At 40.2% G+C, this 19038-nt stretch overlaps 1 protein-coding gene across 3 annotated transcripts in view; it reads left to right on the top strand.

The window, feature by feature from the left end:
• DCAF5 (DDB1 and CUL4 associated factor 5) overlaps positions 1 to 19038 on the top strand; it is a 57996-nt gene that overhangs the window by 412 nt on the left and 38546 nt on the right. For 2 of the 3 annotated variants that reach the window (XR_014946629.1, XM_015864703.2), the window contains exons 2-5: positions 9639 to 9782; positions 13541 to 13577; positions 15445 to 15584; positions 18657 to 18786. Coding sequence is in view for 2 of the 3 variants with exons in the window: in XM_015864703.2 (XP_015720189.2) it covers positions 9639 to 9782; positions 13541 to 13577; positions 15445 to 15584; positions 18657 to 18786 (451 nt within the window). In the remaining variant the exon portion in view is untranslated. Of the gene's footprint in view, positions 1 to 518; positions 684 to 9638; positions 9783 to 13540; positions 13578 to 15444; positions 15585 to 18656; positions 18787 to 19038 lie in introns of those variants that run through there. The other variant, XM_085548996.1, reaches the window with a different exon arrangement.

The following is a 19038-nucleotide window of genomic DNA, read 5'->3' on the forward strand; positions in this document are numbered from 1 at the left end:
GGGGACCTAAAATGGTTGACAGGTTTTAAATTCTGCTGTTATCGCTGGGGAGGGGGGTAGGAGGGCAGCCCTGGACAAAGTTTTTATGCGAGTGTTTCCAGGACGCTGGTGGGGGGTAGGCTGAGGGGTGCCCTTTTATTTGCTGGATCCTTTGGGTTTACCCCCATTTATACATTTATATATATATATATATATATATATATATATATATATATATATGTATGTGTATATATATATTTGGGGAGAGGGCACGAAAGTGTGAGGGGAACTGAACGACGTTGGTTAGTGCCTGCCAGGAGCGGAGCCAGCAATGGTGGCCAGGGGGTGCAGCGGGGTTTGGGGACTGACACCCTGAACCCCGAACCCTCCCCATCTTTTGGGGAAGGAGAGGAGCATCTGTTTTGTTCTTCCTGCCCCTTTCCTCCCGTTCGGGGTGCTGGGGCCAAGGGGATTATTTCGTGGTGATGCTTTCTTTTTGGGGAGGGGGTTAGGGCTCCGCTGCCGCCCGCGGGGCTGGGGGAGGCGGGATGCTGTCAGGTGAGGGCGGCGAGGGGCTCGGCATCAGCTGCGGCATGGAGGAGGGAAGGCTCTGGGGCTTCGCACCCCGTTCCCCGCCGGGGAGGGGCTGCGGGGCTCGGCAGCCGCCCGCCCGCCTCCCCCAACCCTGGCAGCGCACGGCGCAGGTGCTCCTTCCTCCTTCTCCGCCTTCGGGCCCGCGGGGGTGACGGCGGAAAGCGGGCAACTTCAGGCCGGGGCCTGGCCGGGCGCTGCAGGCCGCGCTCTCCTCGGGCGGCTCGCAGCGACAGGCCGGGGAATCGAGGGCCTATTCCGGCCTCGAGGGGCGACGGTGCTCCCCTGGGGAACTCGGCATCGACCGACACGGAGCCCCTCGGGGCTGCCGACCCGGCTGAGGCCGCTGCCGGCGTGGTGTCCGTTGCAGGCCGCGGTGGAGCCCGTCGCCCTCGGGGGAAGGGGGCGGAGGAAGACCCCCTTCCCTCCCCCCCGTGCCCGGGGCCTGCCCGCCCTCCCGCGGCCTAAACCCGCTGCTCGCTGCCGTGCGGGAGGACGGGCTCGGGGAGTCTCCCGGCTCCTGGGCACGAGGCCTCGGCAGCTTTGTTGGGAGCGGTCTCTTCTGGGTGACGGCCTCGGGGAGCAGCCCAGGCGTCTCGGTGTTGCTCAGAGTCCCGTGGGTGGGCTGTGAGCAGCGGCAGGGCTGGGCGAGTGGGTCAGGGCACGGCTGTGGGCTGTGCGCTGCCTCATCTGTGTCTGCTGGGCAGGGCGGCATCTGGCACACAAAGGTGGCAGGGATGGCTCCGGGAGGAACATCGGGATTAGTGGAAAGTTAGCGTGGCTGTTATCAGCACGGATGAAATAAAAACAGCAAAGCGTACCCCTGTGGAGTCAATCTGATGTACTAAGACCTTCCTCAATTTAACTTTTTTTAACTGAAAAAACTTTGAAGTGCAAGTCCAGTGACTTCAGGAATAAGCATTACTCAGGGAGTCTTGTATCCCTGTGCATTCACAACTTTTAAAGAGTGCATCCATTTGTCATGTGAGTGTATGTATGTACACTTTTGCACTGGGGGAGTACTGATTCATCTAAAACTCTCAGATGTGCTAGATCTGGAATACTGGTTTGTACCAGTCCTTTTCCAGCAGCAGGAGAGCTATGCATTTTTGTTCTAAAGCACTATGGAGAGCACACATCTTGTTCCTTTCTATTTTACATGATAAGTGATAGAAAGGCCATCAGAGTTTTCAGTTCTTGCTGAAGAAAGCCTCAGGAGGCACTTCAAGTCTTGTCGTGTATCAGTGATGTGCTTCGCTATGTTGACATCCATCCTTTAGGTAGAAGCAAACAGTTGAGGGCTGGAAGGGGCTTCAAGAATTAGTTTTGTCCAACTGCCTGAGTCAGAGTAATTGCAGCAAGAAAATGGAGGTGGTTTTCCCATCAGGTGGATAAGTAAAGAAGCAGTGATAAAAGGAAGACTTTCAAACCATGCCTATTTCTCAACTTCTTTTACTATTTGTATTTGTAGATATTTCCCTCAGCATATAGGAGATGGTACCCTTCTAAATTTGTAAGATGATTAAGTAGTAAAAAAATAAAAGGGGAGAGGAGGAGAGGATGCTTAAGTTACTTGTGTTGGCAGTGCACGTATTTGGGGTAATTAAGAGCAGACTGCCTTAAACCTGACCTTGTGCTGGTGTGCTGAGAAAATGAAAGGTTCTAACTACAGTAACTGCTTCTGACAAAGTTTTGCCTTATTTGTGACCGCAAGATCTAGAATGTTTTATGTGACATAGCAAAAACAGGCAGGTGCTTTGTTCACCATTAAAGGAAAAAAAAAGTTAAAAGGCAAAAGATTTATGAATGCTCTTAAATGTTGTGCTGTTATAAGTACAGGCTTTGTTTATATTGCACTCAAAACACTACTTTTTTGGGTCACACTTAATTGTGAAATGCTGAGAAATGGCAAAAAACAATGAGAAGGGGTGCTCAGAAGGAAGATAAAGAAGGGGTATAAACTGCCTGTAATCTGATGATTTTGTGGATGTGTTGCTTCAAAAGACTTCCAAATGTAGATAAAGCCTTAGAATAGATGGCATGTGGGTCTGTCCTCCCCCAAAATAGTCAGAGTGCTGAGGTAAGGATGAGATATTAGATACTTCCATCTGCGTTTGTAGCAGCTAAGAGAGTTAACAGGGATATTGAAGTGTGTGAAAAGGAAGAGTGCAAGCAGTCTTTTCCACTGATCAGTTTTAAGTAATATGTATACCCTCAACATTGAGGAATCTGTCTCAGCTAATTGACTTGTTAACAGCTTAAACCTCATTGGAGCTGTTTTAATAAAGCACAGTGTGTTAATACTGGCTCTACTGATTGCATTTAAATACTAGCCTGCATCCAAGTTAGTGCTGTTCTCATCTGTATTGTCTGGAATGCTTTTCTTGAGTATGTGTCCCACTTTTCTTTTCTTTTTGGACATATCTCCCAGAAGCAAGGCTGCAAGGCTAATGATTACTGTTTCAGTAAACATTTCAAGCTGCTTAAACAGGGTTTACATTACAGATAGTTTTCCTGTTAGGATTTTGAAGTGAACTTCAGCGCGGACAAGCTTCAGCAAGCCTTTTGGAATCACATTTAGAAGTTCATGGTATCCTCACCTCATTAAATCTTGTATTAGTGATTTCACATTTAATAGTAACTAATTTTGTTCCTGACTGTGGTTTTGAATAGCACTGTATTTGATGTTCTGGTTAAGAAATTCCTGTGTTCTGGATGCATTTGGCTGTTTTGAACATTATAAAAAAAAAAGTTTAGGTCAGCAAATACGATGGGATCTTCTGGCCTGTAGGCTTTTGCTCTGCTTGCATGGAACTTACCAGTCTCGCATTAGAGAGGGAGAGAAACACTAATGTTCTAGAGCAGGAGTGCTGTAAGAAGGGACAGGCAGAAGGAAATGAACTGAACAGAAATGAAAAGAGGAAGTGGATACTAAAGAGACAATGTAACAAGTAGAGAAGACCTACCTGTAGAATGGCACAAGAGAAGAAGAAAGCTCTACCTAAAGAAATGTGTAGCTGGAGCTGGAATTGTTAAAACCAGCTGTTGGATGGAGTTGAAAGATTTAACTGGACACATTGTCTCATTGCAACTTTTTATATACTATGTGGTGGTTTGGCTTTTTTTGCTAACAGTTTGAGAAACACATGACTGTCAGTGCATGGAAATTAAATTCACTATGCAACGATAAGCAGCTGACTTCTTCCCTCAGATATGCCAAGCATCTCCTTCTGCAATTTAACTTTAAAAAATAATCTTTATTTAGTCAATTTAATAAGCTTGCTTTCCCTCATCCTCAAGTTTGGTGGATGAGGCTTTCTATTTGTTTATCTGTCATTTTTCATGTGTGCTATCTCCTAGAAACATAAGTATCTTTATCAGAACCTCCTTCCCCTCCCCCCTCACCCAAAGTGTGCTTTCAAGATAACCCCTTGGAAATGCTGTAATCTGAGGCTCATTTAATCCATGCATATGTTCTTTTTCTCCCTCTCTCCACGTTTTATTTTTTTTTTTTCCCTCTGGCCAGATAATGAAGTTAATAGCTTCTCCATGATCGTAACTTTGTAGGGTTGTAAGCAAGTGCTGGTAGTTCATCTGTCGTTTGGTTGCCAGGTAAATCCAAAAGAACACGAGCCTAGCACAGCAGACTAATAACTAATGCTAGATACAATCAAGCAAGTGAAGTGATGGTTCTGCACTGTTTGGCCCTGGTGGGGTCTGAGTGCTCCATTTTGGGCACTGAATTTTGGGAAAGATGTGGTCTAATTTGAGAATATTCATAGGAGAGCAAGGAGGTTATGAATAGTGATCAGAAGTGTAAAAAAATGGAAGCTTGGAAGCAGGGATTTTGTTCAGTCTGCAGGAAGAAAAGCTGGCTGGAGAGGCAAGACTTAACACATATAAAAGTGCTTTAATTGTTGTGGAATAAAGTTGTAGGCTTCTCTCTCTCCACTGGGAATAGGACAAAAACTCTGCCATGAGTTATGGCAAGGAAGAATTTAGGGTGTGGTTTGATCTTAATGTGCTGTAACTCATGTCTACATCCAGCAGGGGTGGCCTTTTATTCCCTCTTCCCTTCATCCTGTAGTTCATTCACTTTTCTTCTCCTCTCCCTTGTTTGCAATGTGGCACTTGTATGGCTTAAAGTCATAAACGAGTGTGACTGAAGTATCTGGATAGGGGGAGGAATAGAGAGAGATTGTTTTGTCTGAGGGTTGGCTTTCCATCAGATCAACCTGAAGGTGGTATTCACTTGCTGGCTGCGTCACTGCTGTTTTTGAGGGAGGGAAAACAGTATGGCACACATGGCAAGGGGGAGTGGGATTACGTGTCATGTCAAACTGCACCCTTGGGCTAGCTATTAGGATAATCTGCCTTATGGCAAGGATAACAAAGCACTGAAATAGGCTGCCTAAGGAGGGAGGTGAGGTCTACCTCAGTGGAGTTGGTTGTGTTTGTTTTTTTTTTGGTATTTTGTTTTTTTTAAGAGTAAACTATGCACGCAACTACTGGGAGTAATTCAGACAATCTGCTATTTTGCCTGTGATCAACTTCTTGAAAGGCTTTCTATGCTTTCTGTAACTCTTGCAGCTTCTTGAGCAGATACAAGCAAGAAACATAAGATTATGTTCCTATTCAGATCTGTTGCCCACTTGCCATGTAGGTTCTTCAGTGACAGGGCCTGAAGAGGCATACAAGAGAAAGAGCTGTAATGGTCTTAAGCTTTGTCTGCAACTGATAAGGTTATAAAACCCTAGTGGTATGACTTTTTTAAATACTTGTCTCTGCATGTGACAGTTCAAGTGTGTTTCATGCACTACGCAGGTCCTGTTAAGGCTAGATTGGCTTTCAGCAAGGGTATGTGCTGGCTTCCTTCAACCTTTTTGGGGAGAATTGTACTAAATCAATTCAGGTGGACCACTGTGGTCTCTCTTCCAAACTCTGGTCTGAAACTGTGGTAACTTTTCCAGTTAATTGTATGTGTATTTACAGATTGTCTGCTCTGAAGGTAACCAGTTCAGGGAATGTTTTAGGGAAGAACTAGCCCAAAAGTGGGGCAAAATTGGAATGCTTTGATTTTTGGAACTGTGAAGTTAGTCTAATGTTTGTTCTTAAATATATGCCATGATAACTCAGTATCAGTTTGGTTATTTAAGTAGACATATCCTACCTATGTTGCATCTATGCTACTTAGAAACAAGTAATAGCCACCAGTGGTGTGTTTTTTTGAGTGCCGTTCTTACTTTTATTCTCCCAAACTCTGGGTGTATGCAGTAAGCACAAACCATTCTGAAGTGGGCACACAGTGAAGGGGCTCTTAATTATTCCCCGAGGTCCTCTTTGGGTTGACAGGAGTCAGATAATTTGTCTAGGTTGAACACAATGTTTACTTACTTAGAAGTCTATTTCAGGATATCTGTCCCAAGATTTGAAACGAAAGCTTTATTTTTAGCCATGTTGTGCCTCTTCTGTCCCACCTGTGTCTCATCAAGGCAGAAAGCACGAAACAAAGTATTCCAGTGATTTGGGGTAGGAGAAGAAATGTGTATTTGTGTATTCATGTATTCTTGTTATTTATTTATTTTTAAAGTAATAATTGAAATACTCTTCTTTACATTGAGAATAATGTGGAAAAAATTAAGAAGTCATGGATAATGTGTGCCCTGGTGGTGCAAGTGGTTGGAATGCCGCATTGCAACACCGGAGGCCCTGGGTTCAAATCCCCCCTGTGGCGCAAGTGGTAGAAGTGCCGCTCTGCTACACAGGAGGCTTGAATCCCAGGGGTTGGACTCGATGATCTCTAAGGTCCCTTCCAACCTGCATGAGACTATGAGACTATGATATATGGGACTTTATTTCTGGAAAATCCCAAGAAGAGCCTGGTGCTAAGGTGCTTTCCAGGCATACCATATATCTCGTTTTTTTGGGCTGTGTAGTAAACCTGTTGCTACTTATATATGCTCACTGTCATGTAGTTACTCACGGCTAATCTCATTTGGAGTGTGTTGCAGAGTTGTCACAATTGTGCACAGTGGTTCCAGTGCTTTCGGAAAGCACTGAGTGGCTTGTGCTTTACATGTTGCCCAACTGGTATGTGTGCACAAGTCCACCCTGAATTGAAATTATCTTAATTAATCTCCATTCACTGATCAGCTGTACAGAGCAAATGCTATAAGCATGAAGTTTCCTGTAATTCTCAGGCTTGTAACTTATGTTCCATAATGTGTGTGCACTTTGTGTCAAATGAATGATAGTTCCTTTCTACAGAGCCATCTCCTTCCATGTCTTAACATTTTCTTCACTGTCTCCTCGCATACCTGTCCTTGTGTGCCTCCTTCCTTCCCCTTCTCATTTTCTAACAGATTGTTGTTTCTGGTGGAACTGGCCTGCAATCAGAAGTACTTCTGGAATAGCTGAACTGGAGGCAGAAGGCAATGAGCTTCCAACACTGTTAACATTAGCATTTTATTAAGCTTTTCTGTTGTACTGAGTATGAGGGACTAAAACTGAGTCATGAAACAAGTGTGTGCAAGATGATGTGTGAGTGGAGAAGGGGCAGTGTTGCATGAGTGTGAAGGGCTTTCAAGCTCCTAAGCTGTGGAACATGTACCACTAGAAGGGCCAGCATAATTCTCAGACCTCTGTAGTAGTGAGGCCCTCTGCCTGGTGGAACTCTAGGTGTTTGGGAGCAGAGATTCATTAGGGAGAGCTGCTTCTTATCTGGAGCTGTAGGCAACAAGCACTGAAGAATAGGAACTTTTAGTTTTTTAAAGTTATGATAGCATTGATCAAGGCCAAAGAGTTTTCTGCACAGGCTGCGATTTCTCCCTCCTTTTGTTCTGTGTGTTTGTTGCAAACTATAGCAATGGTTGTTCTTACTGGTGACCTTCATTGTTTTTGTTTATATCTGGACTAGGTAAGTAGCAAAAGGGAATAAGAATTTGCTGCTGAAGTGGGGGTTCCTAAGTTGCTGTGCTACCGGGTAGGAGGATGTGTAGACTTAAAGCAGTGGTTTAGCAAATTGCCTTGCTATGGTGACAATAAAACTGTTATTATGTTTTGCTGTTAAACGTCTTTTGCAAAAGTCTTGAAAGACAATAGATGCAGTCTGATAGAAGCAGTAGCCTTATATGTTGCTTATGTTATTTGTCAGATGGTGTTAACATTAAGACTTGGATGCTGGCAGCTTCAGAAAGTGACCACTGTCAATATGACAATCACTCCTTTATTTTAGTGTGACTGAAGTGGCCATGTATTTCTCCAGTCATCTGTTCTGTCTTCTTATTAGCTCATCTGCAATCACTGGAGTTATAAGTACACACTTTCTTTCCCATTTCTAGGCAGAAAAGAATCTAAATTCATATCAATTTAGATTAGCATAAATTATGAGTTTTTCTGGAGCCATCACATTTGACTCTTGTTCTCATTAGTTATAAAATTCATTACAAATCTTTTTATGATGTATAACTTGTTTGCATTCTAAAGTACCAACTCAGGGAGGAAGAACACACAATATTAATTTCATGGAGCATGGATAAATGTAACATGCAGCTGTACTGTCTATCAAAGTGATTGTCATAAAATCTCTTGGGAGACTTAAAGGTTGAGAGACTGTTAACTTAAGGGATACTTGATATAACTCAGTTCTGTGGGAAAAGATCCTAATAGAATCAAAGGGTGTGAAACTTTTAAAGAAATCTGACTAACAGTAGCGATGAGTTCTGTTTATGCATTTACTTCTTTGTTCTAAAACAGAACAATTTTGGTTTCCTTTTGTCTCAGTTTTTTCCTTCAGGTTGAGAACTCAGAAGGCACTGCAGCTATGCTTTTAATTGTGAACAAAGCAGTAAAATGTTTCAAGAGAAATAAGCAAGTTTCTAGTGGTGCTTTTAACTTGCGATGCCTTTCTTTCGTTTGTTATTAGAAGGAAGATAAGAATATTTTGATTCGAAGCTTAAGTATCTTTATTTGAATTTTATGAGGCATCCAAAATTGATGTCTAGCACTATCAAATAAATAAAATCTTCAAGTTTTTACTCCCTAATAAGCTGTTCCTTGATGCAATTAAAGCACAAACATTATCTAATACCTCTTTTGTTTCTATTTACCAGATAGAGAAGGAGGCACTGTAACGTATTTCTGTGTGAAGTTCTGAACTGCGAACTTGTTTTTCACAGTCAGGGTGGTGAGGCACTGGCACAGGTTGCCCAACAAGGTGCTGGGTGCCCTGTCCCTAGAGACATTCAGTGCCAGGCTGGACCAGGCTCTGAGCACCCTGATCTAGCTGTGGGTATCCATATTCATTGCAGGGGAGTTGGACTGGATGAACTTTAAAAGTTCCTTCCAACTCTAAGGATTCTATTATTTAACTGCAACTAGGCAAACTATTAGAAAAAACAGGAAGATGTGAAGCAAGAGAGATTTGGACTTCTTTGGCTGTCCTCTTTGTCATGAGTTCACCTCAGAAGTGTCGATCTTAACCATTACAGATCTGGAAGTATGACATAACTTGATATGCTTAAGATTCCTGAATGCTTTAATGAGATCTTTTTATGGCCTTATGTCTGTTCCATAACTAACTTATGTGATGGGGACTTCTTAAAAACTGATAGTGGAGATACAGTTGTTGGTTAGAGAGGGGGGGGAAAAAAAGCCTGTTTCACAAATCACTTAAGCAATGCTGACAATAAGAAGTTGGTGTGGAAGCGTTCTGCCAACATGCATATGTTAATTTGGCATGTAACTTATCTACAGCTTGCTGCAGAATTTTACATGCCAGTAAAATCCTGAGTCTGCAGGTTGCTATGGCTTGTCAGTATATATTGGTAGAATAGCAACTTTTTATTCCAAACTTCCTGCTGATTTTTCTGCTATCGTTAATATTAATTGAATACCTGACTGCATAGTGTCTTTATATAAATGCTTATGTATTCAAACCATTACAAAGCATGACAAATTTTTTAATGCTAATTAGGGTTTCTTCTATGAGTAACTGTAGAATTAAATCACTTGTCTGTCATCAATTCACACATGACTTGAGCATTAATGTGTTTCCTACCTCTCCTTAGGAGGTGATGACCGCCGGGTCTTACTTTGGCATATGGAAGAAGCCATCCACTCAAGAGTCAAACCAGTTCAGCTGAAAGGGGAGCATCACTCCAATATCTTCTGCCTAGCTTTCAACAGTGGCAATACAAAAGTGTTCTCTGGAGGTAAGAAGGAGCACCCTGATTTCACCAGAGTCTGTGTTGTGGTTGTCTTAGAGTAGAAGCCAAAAGTGAGATACTTGCCCCATAGGAAATGTCTTTTCCATAATCCCCTAGAATTCTGGAAGCTGGCATTAAGCATCAGGTCTAAGATCTTTGGGATCAGGGAAGTCTTTAGCTAGCACAGTATTCTCAACATTATCATGTTTCTCTTTTTTTTCCCCCAAATCCTGTTGTAAGGATGTTGTGTCACAAACTCACGAGAATCTTGGGTCTTGTCTTAAACCTATTTGTGCTGCAGGTTGTGAAATATCATTTTTCTCACTCCTTAACTGTGCTTAGAGCAGGTCCTTCATCCTGTATGACACTCCAGCTTGATACTTGACTAGTAGCAGCAGAGGTTTTTTTCTTAATAACGTACCCTCAGCTGGCTGTTGCCATCTGTCGGTGGGTCACTTTTTCTCAGATCTCATTTCAGTCCCTACAGTCCCTACTGGGTAAGTGTCTGCCCTTGAGATTCGCTGGAGTGTTAGAGCCTAAGTGACCTCAATATTATTCATCGTTTTTGAATGCAAGTCCACGTTTAGCAGGAAGTTGAATTAAATCTTTGAGAAAGTGGATGTATACTTATTCTAGAGCATTGGTCCCTAGAATTTAGGTTTATTTAATCCTCATTGCTTGGGTGTGTTCTTTGTTTTGTTTTTTTGTTGTTGTTTTTTAAATGTTTGGGTAGAAGAAGAGTTGAAACGACAGGAAGAGAGGTGTTTAAATACTTACTGTCAAAGTGCAGTCAGCATCTTTTTCTGCTGTACTTCACTTCTCTGACATGATTATCTGAAGGAATAGAGATTTTTATCTTCTATCAGTGTCTGTTAAAGGTACAGTTAGACAGTTTCAGATACTATCAGACCAGAGCATTTCACTGCCTCTTTGTTACCAAGATTTTTGAATTGCATATCAGTGCCTTAAATTGGTTTTAAGGATGTGTAAATGGTGGGAACTTTGCATCCTTTTATGATGTGTTAAAACCATAGCGCCCCTTAGAGGGAAAAGGAAAGAGTGAGGGGAAGAGGACATAACTAAGCTTAAGATAGTGTTACATTTCAGGGATGAAATGATTCAGATATATTGAAAGTTGAGGTAGAGAGGACCCCAGTAAAGTTGAATGCTGACATCTGTCTTCTGATTTTTGAGACTGCTGTTTATTGTGAGAAACAGCAGTCAATGCCATCCTCAAATGTTTGTTTGAGGCCTGCAGTTATTCCAATGATATATTGCTAGAGGCTGTTTTACCTTTGTTTGAATTTAGGTAAACAATCTTATGTGAATATTCAAGAGATTAACTGACAGATGAACTGTGATAGATCTTGCTGGAGCAACTGTGACGATACTTTCCCATTTCTAACTCAACCCTCTCTCCACTGGTCCAAGCTGTCAGATGCCATTACCATTGTGGTTAACACCTGTAGTTATAGATTTGTATAACTGATTATGGTATATTGTTCCTAAGATGCCAAATTAGATGAGCTCTGACAGCTGAGGCACAGACGAACTGGCTGTTCTTGTCTCTTTCTGCTTCACCACATACACATGCTCTACCTCTGCCAGAAATTATTTCCATTGGAGGAGTTGGGAACTCTTTTAACTGCTCCATCAAGATTCACAGAGCTCATCTGCCAGGGCTGCGATTCTGACTTTTGGATCCTCTGTAAAGAGTTTCTTTGCATGGCCTACATGTACCATCTGTTATCTCTCTGTCAGTAAAATGGGGCAAACTCTATTTATTCACTCAAAAATGTTGATTTTTAAAAAGCCTGAAAGAAGTACAGATCCCAAAATCTGTTGATTCTTCCATAAGTTACTGAAGTTGGAGCTGTATTCCAGCTTCCAGGATTTGAATACTACTGGAAAAAAAAACCCTCTTGTCAATGAAGGAAAAAATATTTTCTACTTCAGTATAAGTTGAATTCCATCCAAGGAATTTCAAACATCCTTCCTTTGAAGGAGAGGCTGTGTAGTAGGCACCATGTTAAACTGCTTCAAAAATGGAAGGCTGGGACTGGGTGGATAGTAGTTTCATGTAATCTGAGGAGAAAAGGATACCAAGGAAATTCCTGTCTCTTCTTGATCTATGAACACTGGGAGCAGAGAAACATGAGTAGTGGAAGATCTCCTCTTATTAAACTACTTGGAATTTTATTTTAATTTTATTTTAATCCTAAGTATGTGCAAAATTGAAATTACAGGGAAATGAGTTCTTCTCTACAGGCCTATTATGACAGCTTAGGACACCTTAACTGTGCTCCTCTATATGTAGTCTGCACTATTTCATCCTGATAAGTACAATTGAAAGGAATGGCAAATATATTCTGTCTTTTCAATCACTTTAACTACTGTTATCAAAAGCAGAGATTATGTATGGCAAAGTCACATATAAAATTACAAGGAAACTTCTTAGTGGGAGTAACTAGCCGATGTTTTTTATTGATGAAAAACGTAGACATTAGTGTAGTTTTACTGGGTATTAACTTTGCCTATAACATATAATGGACAGTTTCCATTGCAGTTAATGGTTTAAGGACACTTACCTATAAGTGACTTGGTTTTTGTACCATAGAAAAGATGAGCTACTGCATTAATCCATGGCTGGTACAATTTAACCAGGGCTTGTACAGAGAGCAAGTAGGTATAGAAAAGTCTGATGCTTCATTAGTCAGATAGAAGAAATACAAGAAAGTTTCTGCTGGGACGAATGAATTGAAAGGTTTATGGGATGAATGGAAACTGTGTCATATGAACACTTAAACTGTAATAGATAAGGCCTAGCTCCTGAACTTCTGGCTTTAATGTACACTGGAAAAGCTTCATAACTTGGTATTGCAACTACAAAGATATTCTGAGCATAAAAACGTGACTGTTTTTTGTTGTTGTTTGTTTGGTTTTGTTTTTATGCTTCTGAATAAAATGTGTTTCCTTAAATATTTTTAAACAGGTGATGCCAAATTAGGTAAAGTAATATTCAATGCAGAAACTGGGGGGGGGGGGAAAGTATTTTGCTGTCCCTTGAAAAACACAACAGAAGCCAGTGGAATTACTTTGTAGCTGTGATCTTATTCTGCATGCATGTGATTAGTTTCCATTGTATTCAATGGATGCAGTCAAAGAAAAACGACATGATTGTCTGCATACTTGGCTTGGTTTTTGTTAATACAAAAGAAATTACAATTCACGCTGTCACATTTGTGCCTTCTCAAAGGTTGCCAAACTGAAGGCTGGCAGCAAGAGCTGGCAGCAGTTGACATGTGAGCCCAATGCATTTTGTTTATGGCACCTTTTTGCACCCTCCATTATTTTCTTAAGAAGCATTCTCCAAGCAGTGAGAAATGTGCATTCAGATGTGAGAGCTAAAGGTGTTCTGCTGCTTTGTAGTCTATTCTTCTCTTTACTGCAGATGTCCTACTCAAGCTCAAGCTGAATGAAGGGTGATCAGTAGCCCACTTCAATGGAAGTATTTGTTAAGCAGTAGAAAATGGAATGTGCCTGTGCACTTGATTGGGACTGGAAATGTCACATGGAGCTTCTCATGAAACAGAGCGCAGGGCTGACTACTTGGCAGCAGCACTGGTCTTTTCACTGCTTTGGTTTTTATTTCAAAATAGAAAAAATAAATTAAAATTCACATTTTTAAAGCAATACGTTTTTCTCACCCTGATGTTTTTTAACCACTGAAATGTGATGTTAACTATTTGTATTTCTCTTTATAGGCAACGATGAGCAAGTTATACTGCACGATGTTGAAAGGTAAACACGGTTCTTGCTTTTACTGCTTCATAAGCTCCACGCTGGAGGAATTTATTTGGTTGTTGTTTTATTTTAATTGTCTCAGGGAAGAGCATAGTTTTGATTTGATCCTGAAACATGCTTTTTATTTAGATAAATTTGTATCTAGAATAAAGCATTCCTCTCGCCATTTATTAAAGTACTTGGTTTCTGCATCATTATGACCTTGGGAAGGAGAATGATTGTTAAATACCTATGCCCTCCTATGGGCACCATAGCAGGTTTTATGTAGATTCAGAGCCAGATTATTCTGGCACATATACAAATATTCTGCCACACAGGGTTTTGGGTTTTTTTCGGTGCTGAGTTTTTTGTTTCTTTTGTTCTTCCCCTTCCTCCCTCCCAAAACAAAACAAAATCCAGAAAAACAGTTGGAAATTAAGCCTAGCCTTGACTAATACAGGCTCATTTTGAAGTAGAAAATCTGTATGTTAAAGCTTTTATCAGTACTCATAATTTCTGTAGATTTAAGGATGACCATTGAAATAAATGAACTCCTGAAAATCAACTATAAAGAAAAAGAATAGGAAGAGAGAAGTGGAAGAGCAGAGAAATATGGAACTTTAAACTTTTTAAACTTTCTGAAATCCTGGTTAATGTAATCTGGATGTATTTCTTGTTAGGTTGGTCCAATTTCTTTGTACGTCTGCTTTCCTTCATATATAGCATCTACTTCTCTTGTAAATATTGGGTGAAAGTTGGACAAAAGTAAATTTGCCTTGCTCTTCTAATGCTCTCTAATAATGCTGTTTTGTCTACTTGTCTGTAGGCGGCTGTGTTTGTTTTAATTAAATCTAGAAATGTCAAAATTTTAGGCGCTGATGTTTGTTGTGACTTTTCAAGTTTCTACAGGAACTACATTAGTGACAATTTTCCGTATATAAAATACTTGTTCTGCTTTTGCTCAGATGTTAAAACAAGTCTTTTTTACTTTATTTTTTATGTATTTTTAATGTGCTTTTGTTATCAATTTGTTGTCATTGTTTTATTTGTTCTTTTTTTCCTGTAACTGTGCTAAGTCTAGTTCTGTCCTTATACAGAATTCTTCCTGTTTGCACGATCTTCTGAATAGAAGGGACCTTTATTAGTCTGTTGCTAATTCTAATTGAATTTTCCAGAACGCTACTCTGTAGTCTTGCTTTATAACAGTGTATATCCTTAATTCATCAACTTTTTCATTCTTTTAAATGGCTGTTACTGTTTCTATGGGCTTTTTGTTAATTGCCCTTGAAACAAAATTAGATCTTTCACCAAGAAGAGCAATTTACCATATTGGCAAAACACTGATTTTTTTTTTTTAATTATTATTTTTTAAATTTTTTTTCTGTATGGCATCATTTTGGTGGAGTATCCAACAGATGCAGAGATTCTATGCAAAGTCTATTCCCTAAAGAATATTCCCCTGTGCCACGGCTGAAACTAAGACTCTTGGTTGACTTGTTTTTTGTATTTGCTTCTGCTTTTTCTATATGAGATAAAAACATGGGTCTGATTTATCTTGGAGAGCCAAGTAAACCCATCTGAAGGGCCAGCTGGAAAGTTGCTCTTTTGTGAACTTTGGCTGAGCTTTTTGGTGATACAGAAGCCTGCATTAATGAATCTACTTCTGTATTATTTTTCTCATCAGTCTAAGCACTATAACTTGGTCCACAGGTCCTCAGACCTCTTTCCCTCACGAGAATAATTGTTGCATGACCTCTTAGTCACTCTGCATAGCTTTTTTGGTTTTTGTTTGGCTTACTCCAATTAAATACAAAGACCTTTATATATAAAGATAAATGTACCTTATCACTATTACTGCATAGATAAAACTGTGTCTTTCTTTCAGCACCGAGACCCTGGATGTGTTTGCCCATGAAGATGCAGTGTATGGCCTTTCAGTGAGCCCAGTTAATGATAACATCTTTGCCAGTTCATCAGATGATGGCCGTGTTCTTATCTGGGATATTCGGGAGTCTTCTCATGGAGGTGAGATATTTGGAAAAAAGGATCATTGGTGTGGAAGGTATTTGGGAGATATGGGCAAGGCAGGGAAAGAAAAAGCTATTTTTATCTGGATTAGCAAAGCAGGGAATGTTAGAGAAGGGTGAAAATAATGCATAATTCTTGTGACCAGTTTTAGGCAAGCTGGTTGTTTTTTTTTTTTTACTGTCCAGTGTTACTGTCCTAAAGGACTTCATAAAGTAGCTGAATATAGCAAAGTGTAGCATAGAGCTTGGCATGGAATAGGTTTTAACTTGGATTAATGAAGCAGTGTTTCTTCAGTAAAAAACATCTTGCGAAACTAGAAACCAATTAGGAATGTGGGTCAGGTGTTTGTTTTAGAACAATGTTTTTGTATATAGCCTGGGATAAAATGTTTTGGAAGTTTAGGAAGCCATTATTTTCAAATGAAAAACTTTCCAAAGCTAATAATAGATTTCCCCATTACACCAGTAATTGTTTTTGTGTGTTTTCTGGTTCTCTTGTGATGTGTTGGCAAAAAGTGACAGAGTAAGATCAGTTTATCTGGGGAAAAAAATTAATTGCATTTATATGCAAACTTAGAACCCTTATGACATAACAACTAAGAAGCTTCATTTTTACTTCAACCTTAATTTTCTAAAACAAAACTGAGTACTGTTGGTTTATATTGCAAACCTGCAGCTTCTCAAAGTGCTTAACAATCTGGATGTTAGTGGTTTGCTGTTTTTTTTTTTTTTGTCTGTTTTAGTTTTTCTCCTGAAGAATCTCAGTTTAGGTCTGTATTTACATAATTCTGGAAAGGAATCCTTCAGTAATTGATTACTTCAGGGTATGAATATGTCAGTAGATTAAGTTATATATGTACCCCTTCCTAAAGAACACAAAGCTGATAATTTAAAACAGCAGTCTGCAGGCCTTTCCATCATAGCTAACATGGCATTTTTTCTGTAAGATGACTAAATGCAATTGCCTTAGTTTGTAGATTCTGTTAGTCCTGCAGGAAAGTTGTTTGTGGCAATTTGTATAGATTTCTTACTGAGTCAGACTTGCTCTTTAGCTGAACTAGCTTTTGTTTGTTTGTTTTTCCAGAGCTAGTGAGTTTGCTAACATATTGAGATTGTAATTCTTCTCCTTTTTGCCTAGGAAGTGAGAGCTGAAACAATATGCTTTCTAGTCTCATATCAGTCTTGTAGCCCTTTTGACATGACTAGCTCTATAATGACCAAGCACAAGCAGAACTAGGTCTTCCTTGATAAGCCTCACTGGAATACTCACAATAGATTGCTTATTGATGCTCTCCCTATGCTGGATATATTGCCTTTGTATGAATAAAAATTAAACGCATTGCATCTAATTTTCTGAGTCTTACTGTGCATTCTGATTCTGTTGTGCAGTTGCAATACCCTTTTATCTCTGTCCCACCTGATAATTCTGTTAATAATTCCTGAAAAACAGCATGCACACTCAAGTATAGGGCATTTAATAAGGGTGTCCACAATGTTTCTTCTCTGGATCGTTCTCTGAAACTTATTAGTAAATTTCCCCTTGCTCAGAAATCCTTCACTATTGCAGTGAAGTGTTGTCTTCCCTTCATCAACCAGTTGCTTACCCACCACAGAACTCCTTTTGCCAGTCCCAACTACCTCTAGCTAAACTTACTGTTTACCACATGAGATATGTAGTCCTGATTAGAACTGCCATATTTTCCCAAAGTAAAAGGTCACTTACTTTTTCAAAAGAAGAGCTTAATTAGTCTGATGTGGCTGTTCTAACTTTGAGAAATTCAGGTCTCTCATATCATCCTTATTTTTCTCTTTTCATAATATCCAAGTGATTCAAACAGTCACTTAATGTGGCTTCCAAATTAGAAATAGCAAAATGTTACTTATTGCATTCTCCTGAGCTCTGCTCTATAAAATATGTTAGAAGAGCTGCCTATTGTTGACAGTTGGTGGAAGTGGACACTGCTTGAATTCATCTGTATAAAACTTCAGTATTATAAGCTAATGCCTTAACTCATCTAACTTTTTGAAATTGTATGGGACAATTGAGTAAAGAAAATGATATGCCTTTGGAGGTGCTCATAGGGGCTAAAGGTGCCTGCCCACAGTGACCTAGATAAGGGCAGTTACAGTCTCCTAAGCACATGAGCAACATGGTGATTGCATCAAACAGTGAAATGGCAAAGACTGGCATAGTCTTGTTTCTTAGTTGAGTGAAGGAATGGCAGCATGCCACAGAACAAGTACACAACAGAGTCTTAAGTTATGCCTAAAGCTATAAAGCTAGCAGAAGGATACAGAGAAGAATGACAGTCAAGGCTTTTTCCCCACTCTCTGTAGAGGCAGCATTTGGATGGAATGAATATGGTAGAGTAACAAGCCAAGCACATTCTTGTTACCCTGATCAAGCTGAGAGGAAGAGTCTGGATAAGTGTCTTTTTAACTCTATATGTGAACAGCAATCCCAACTATTAATGTTTTTATGTTAGAGGAGCTCTCTCTCTTCTTGCATACTAATACAATTGCTGAATAGCACTTTGAAGAGGCCTTTCCCCAGGACTGGCAACTTGCTTTTAGAGAGTAGTTCCATACAATTTAGCTCACTTTTTGTGGTATTATTCTCCAATGTAAGCAATTGCTACTATATTTATAGTTTTGGTGATCATCAATGGCTGCAGAGGCTTCCAGACATACAGAGTCTTTGCTAGGAAACTTTCAGAAGATCCCCATGTGATCCTTCTTAGGTGGCCATGTGGTCATGAACCTTAAAAAGACTCAAAAGCTTTATCTTTGTATGTGGCTGTTTTTTAACTCAATTTCATAAGCAAAACGGTGCTTTGAAATCTAGTACAAGCCTTTCCATATTTGTACGGAGTTAATGTACATGTGGGTGGATTTTAAAACCTCAGTTTTTATATTGCTTTGGATTTGTCAGCTTTAGAAATTGTTTGAACATGTCTCTGTGTCTTCAGATCCTGTTATGCTGTTTCCATGTTGAGCTGCCAAACTCATTGCATCAAACAGTTGTCTGCTTTGTTTGTTCTTATGTCTGAAATCACAACTTTTTCAACAGAGCCCTTCTGCTTGGCACACTATCCATCAGCCTTTCACAGCGTGATGTTTAATCCAGTAGAACCCAGATTACTGGCTACTGCCAACTCTAAGGAAGGTGTGGGGCTCTGGGATATTCGTAGGCCTCAGAGGTAAGTTTTGGCTGTCCTGCTTTTAGGCCATGTCATCTTTTTCTCTTAAGAAGTGGTGCCACTGTTTTTTAAGTTGGAGCATATGACAGTAAGAAAAAGATGCAGAATGTGTTTAATAGCAGTGTTAGTAATGCTGAATTAAATTATTATACTGTCTACTATGGATTCCAAGTTGGTCTGGATCTTCAGCGTTAAGTGATGTTTTGGAAAACTACCTGGTCTTATCATTGCAGGATTAACTCAGGCTGTTGT

The sequence above is a fragment of the Coturnix japonica genome, chromosome 5 (assembly GCF_054131305.1).
Source record: "Coturnix japonica strain WE chromosome 5, WE-NBRP24, whole genome shotgun sequence".
In the NCBI taxonomy this organism is placed as follows: Eukaryota; Metazoa; Chordata; class Aves; order Galliformes; family Phasianidae; genus Coturnix; species Coturnix japonica.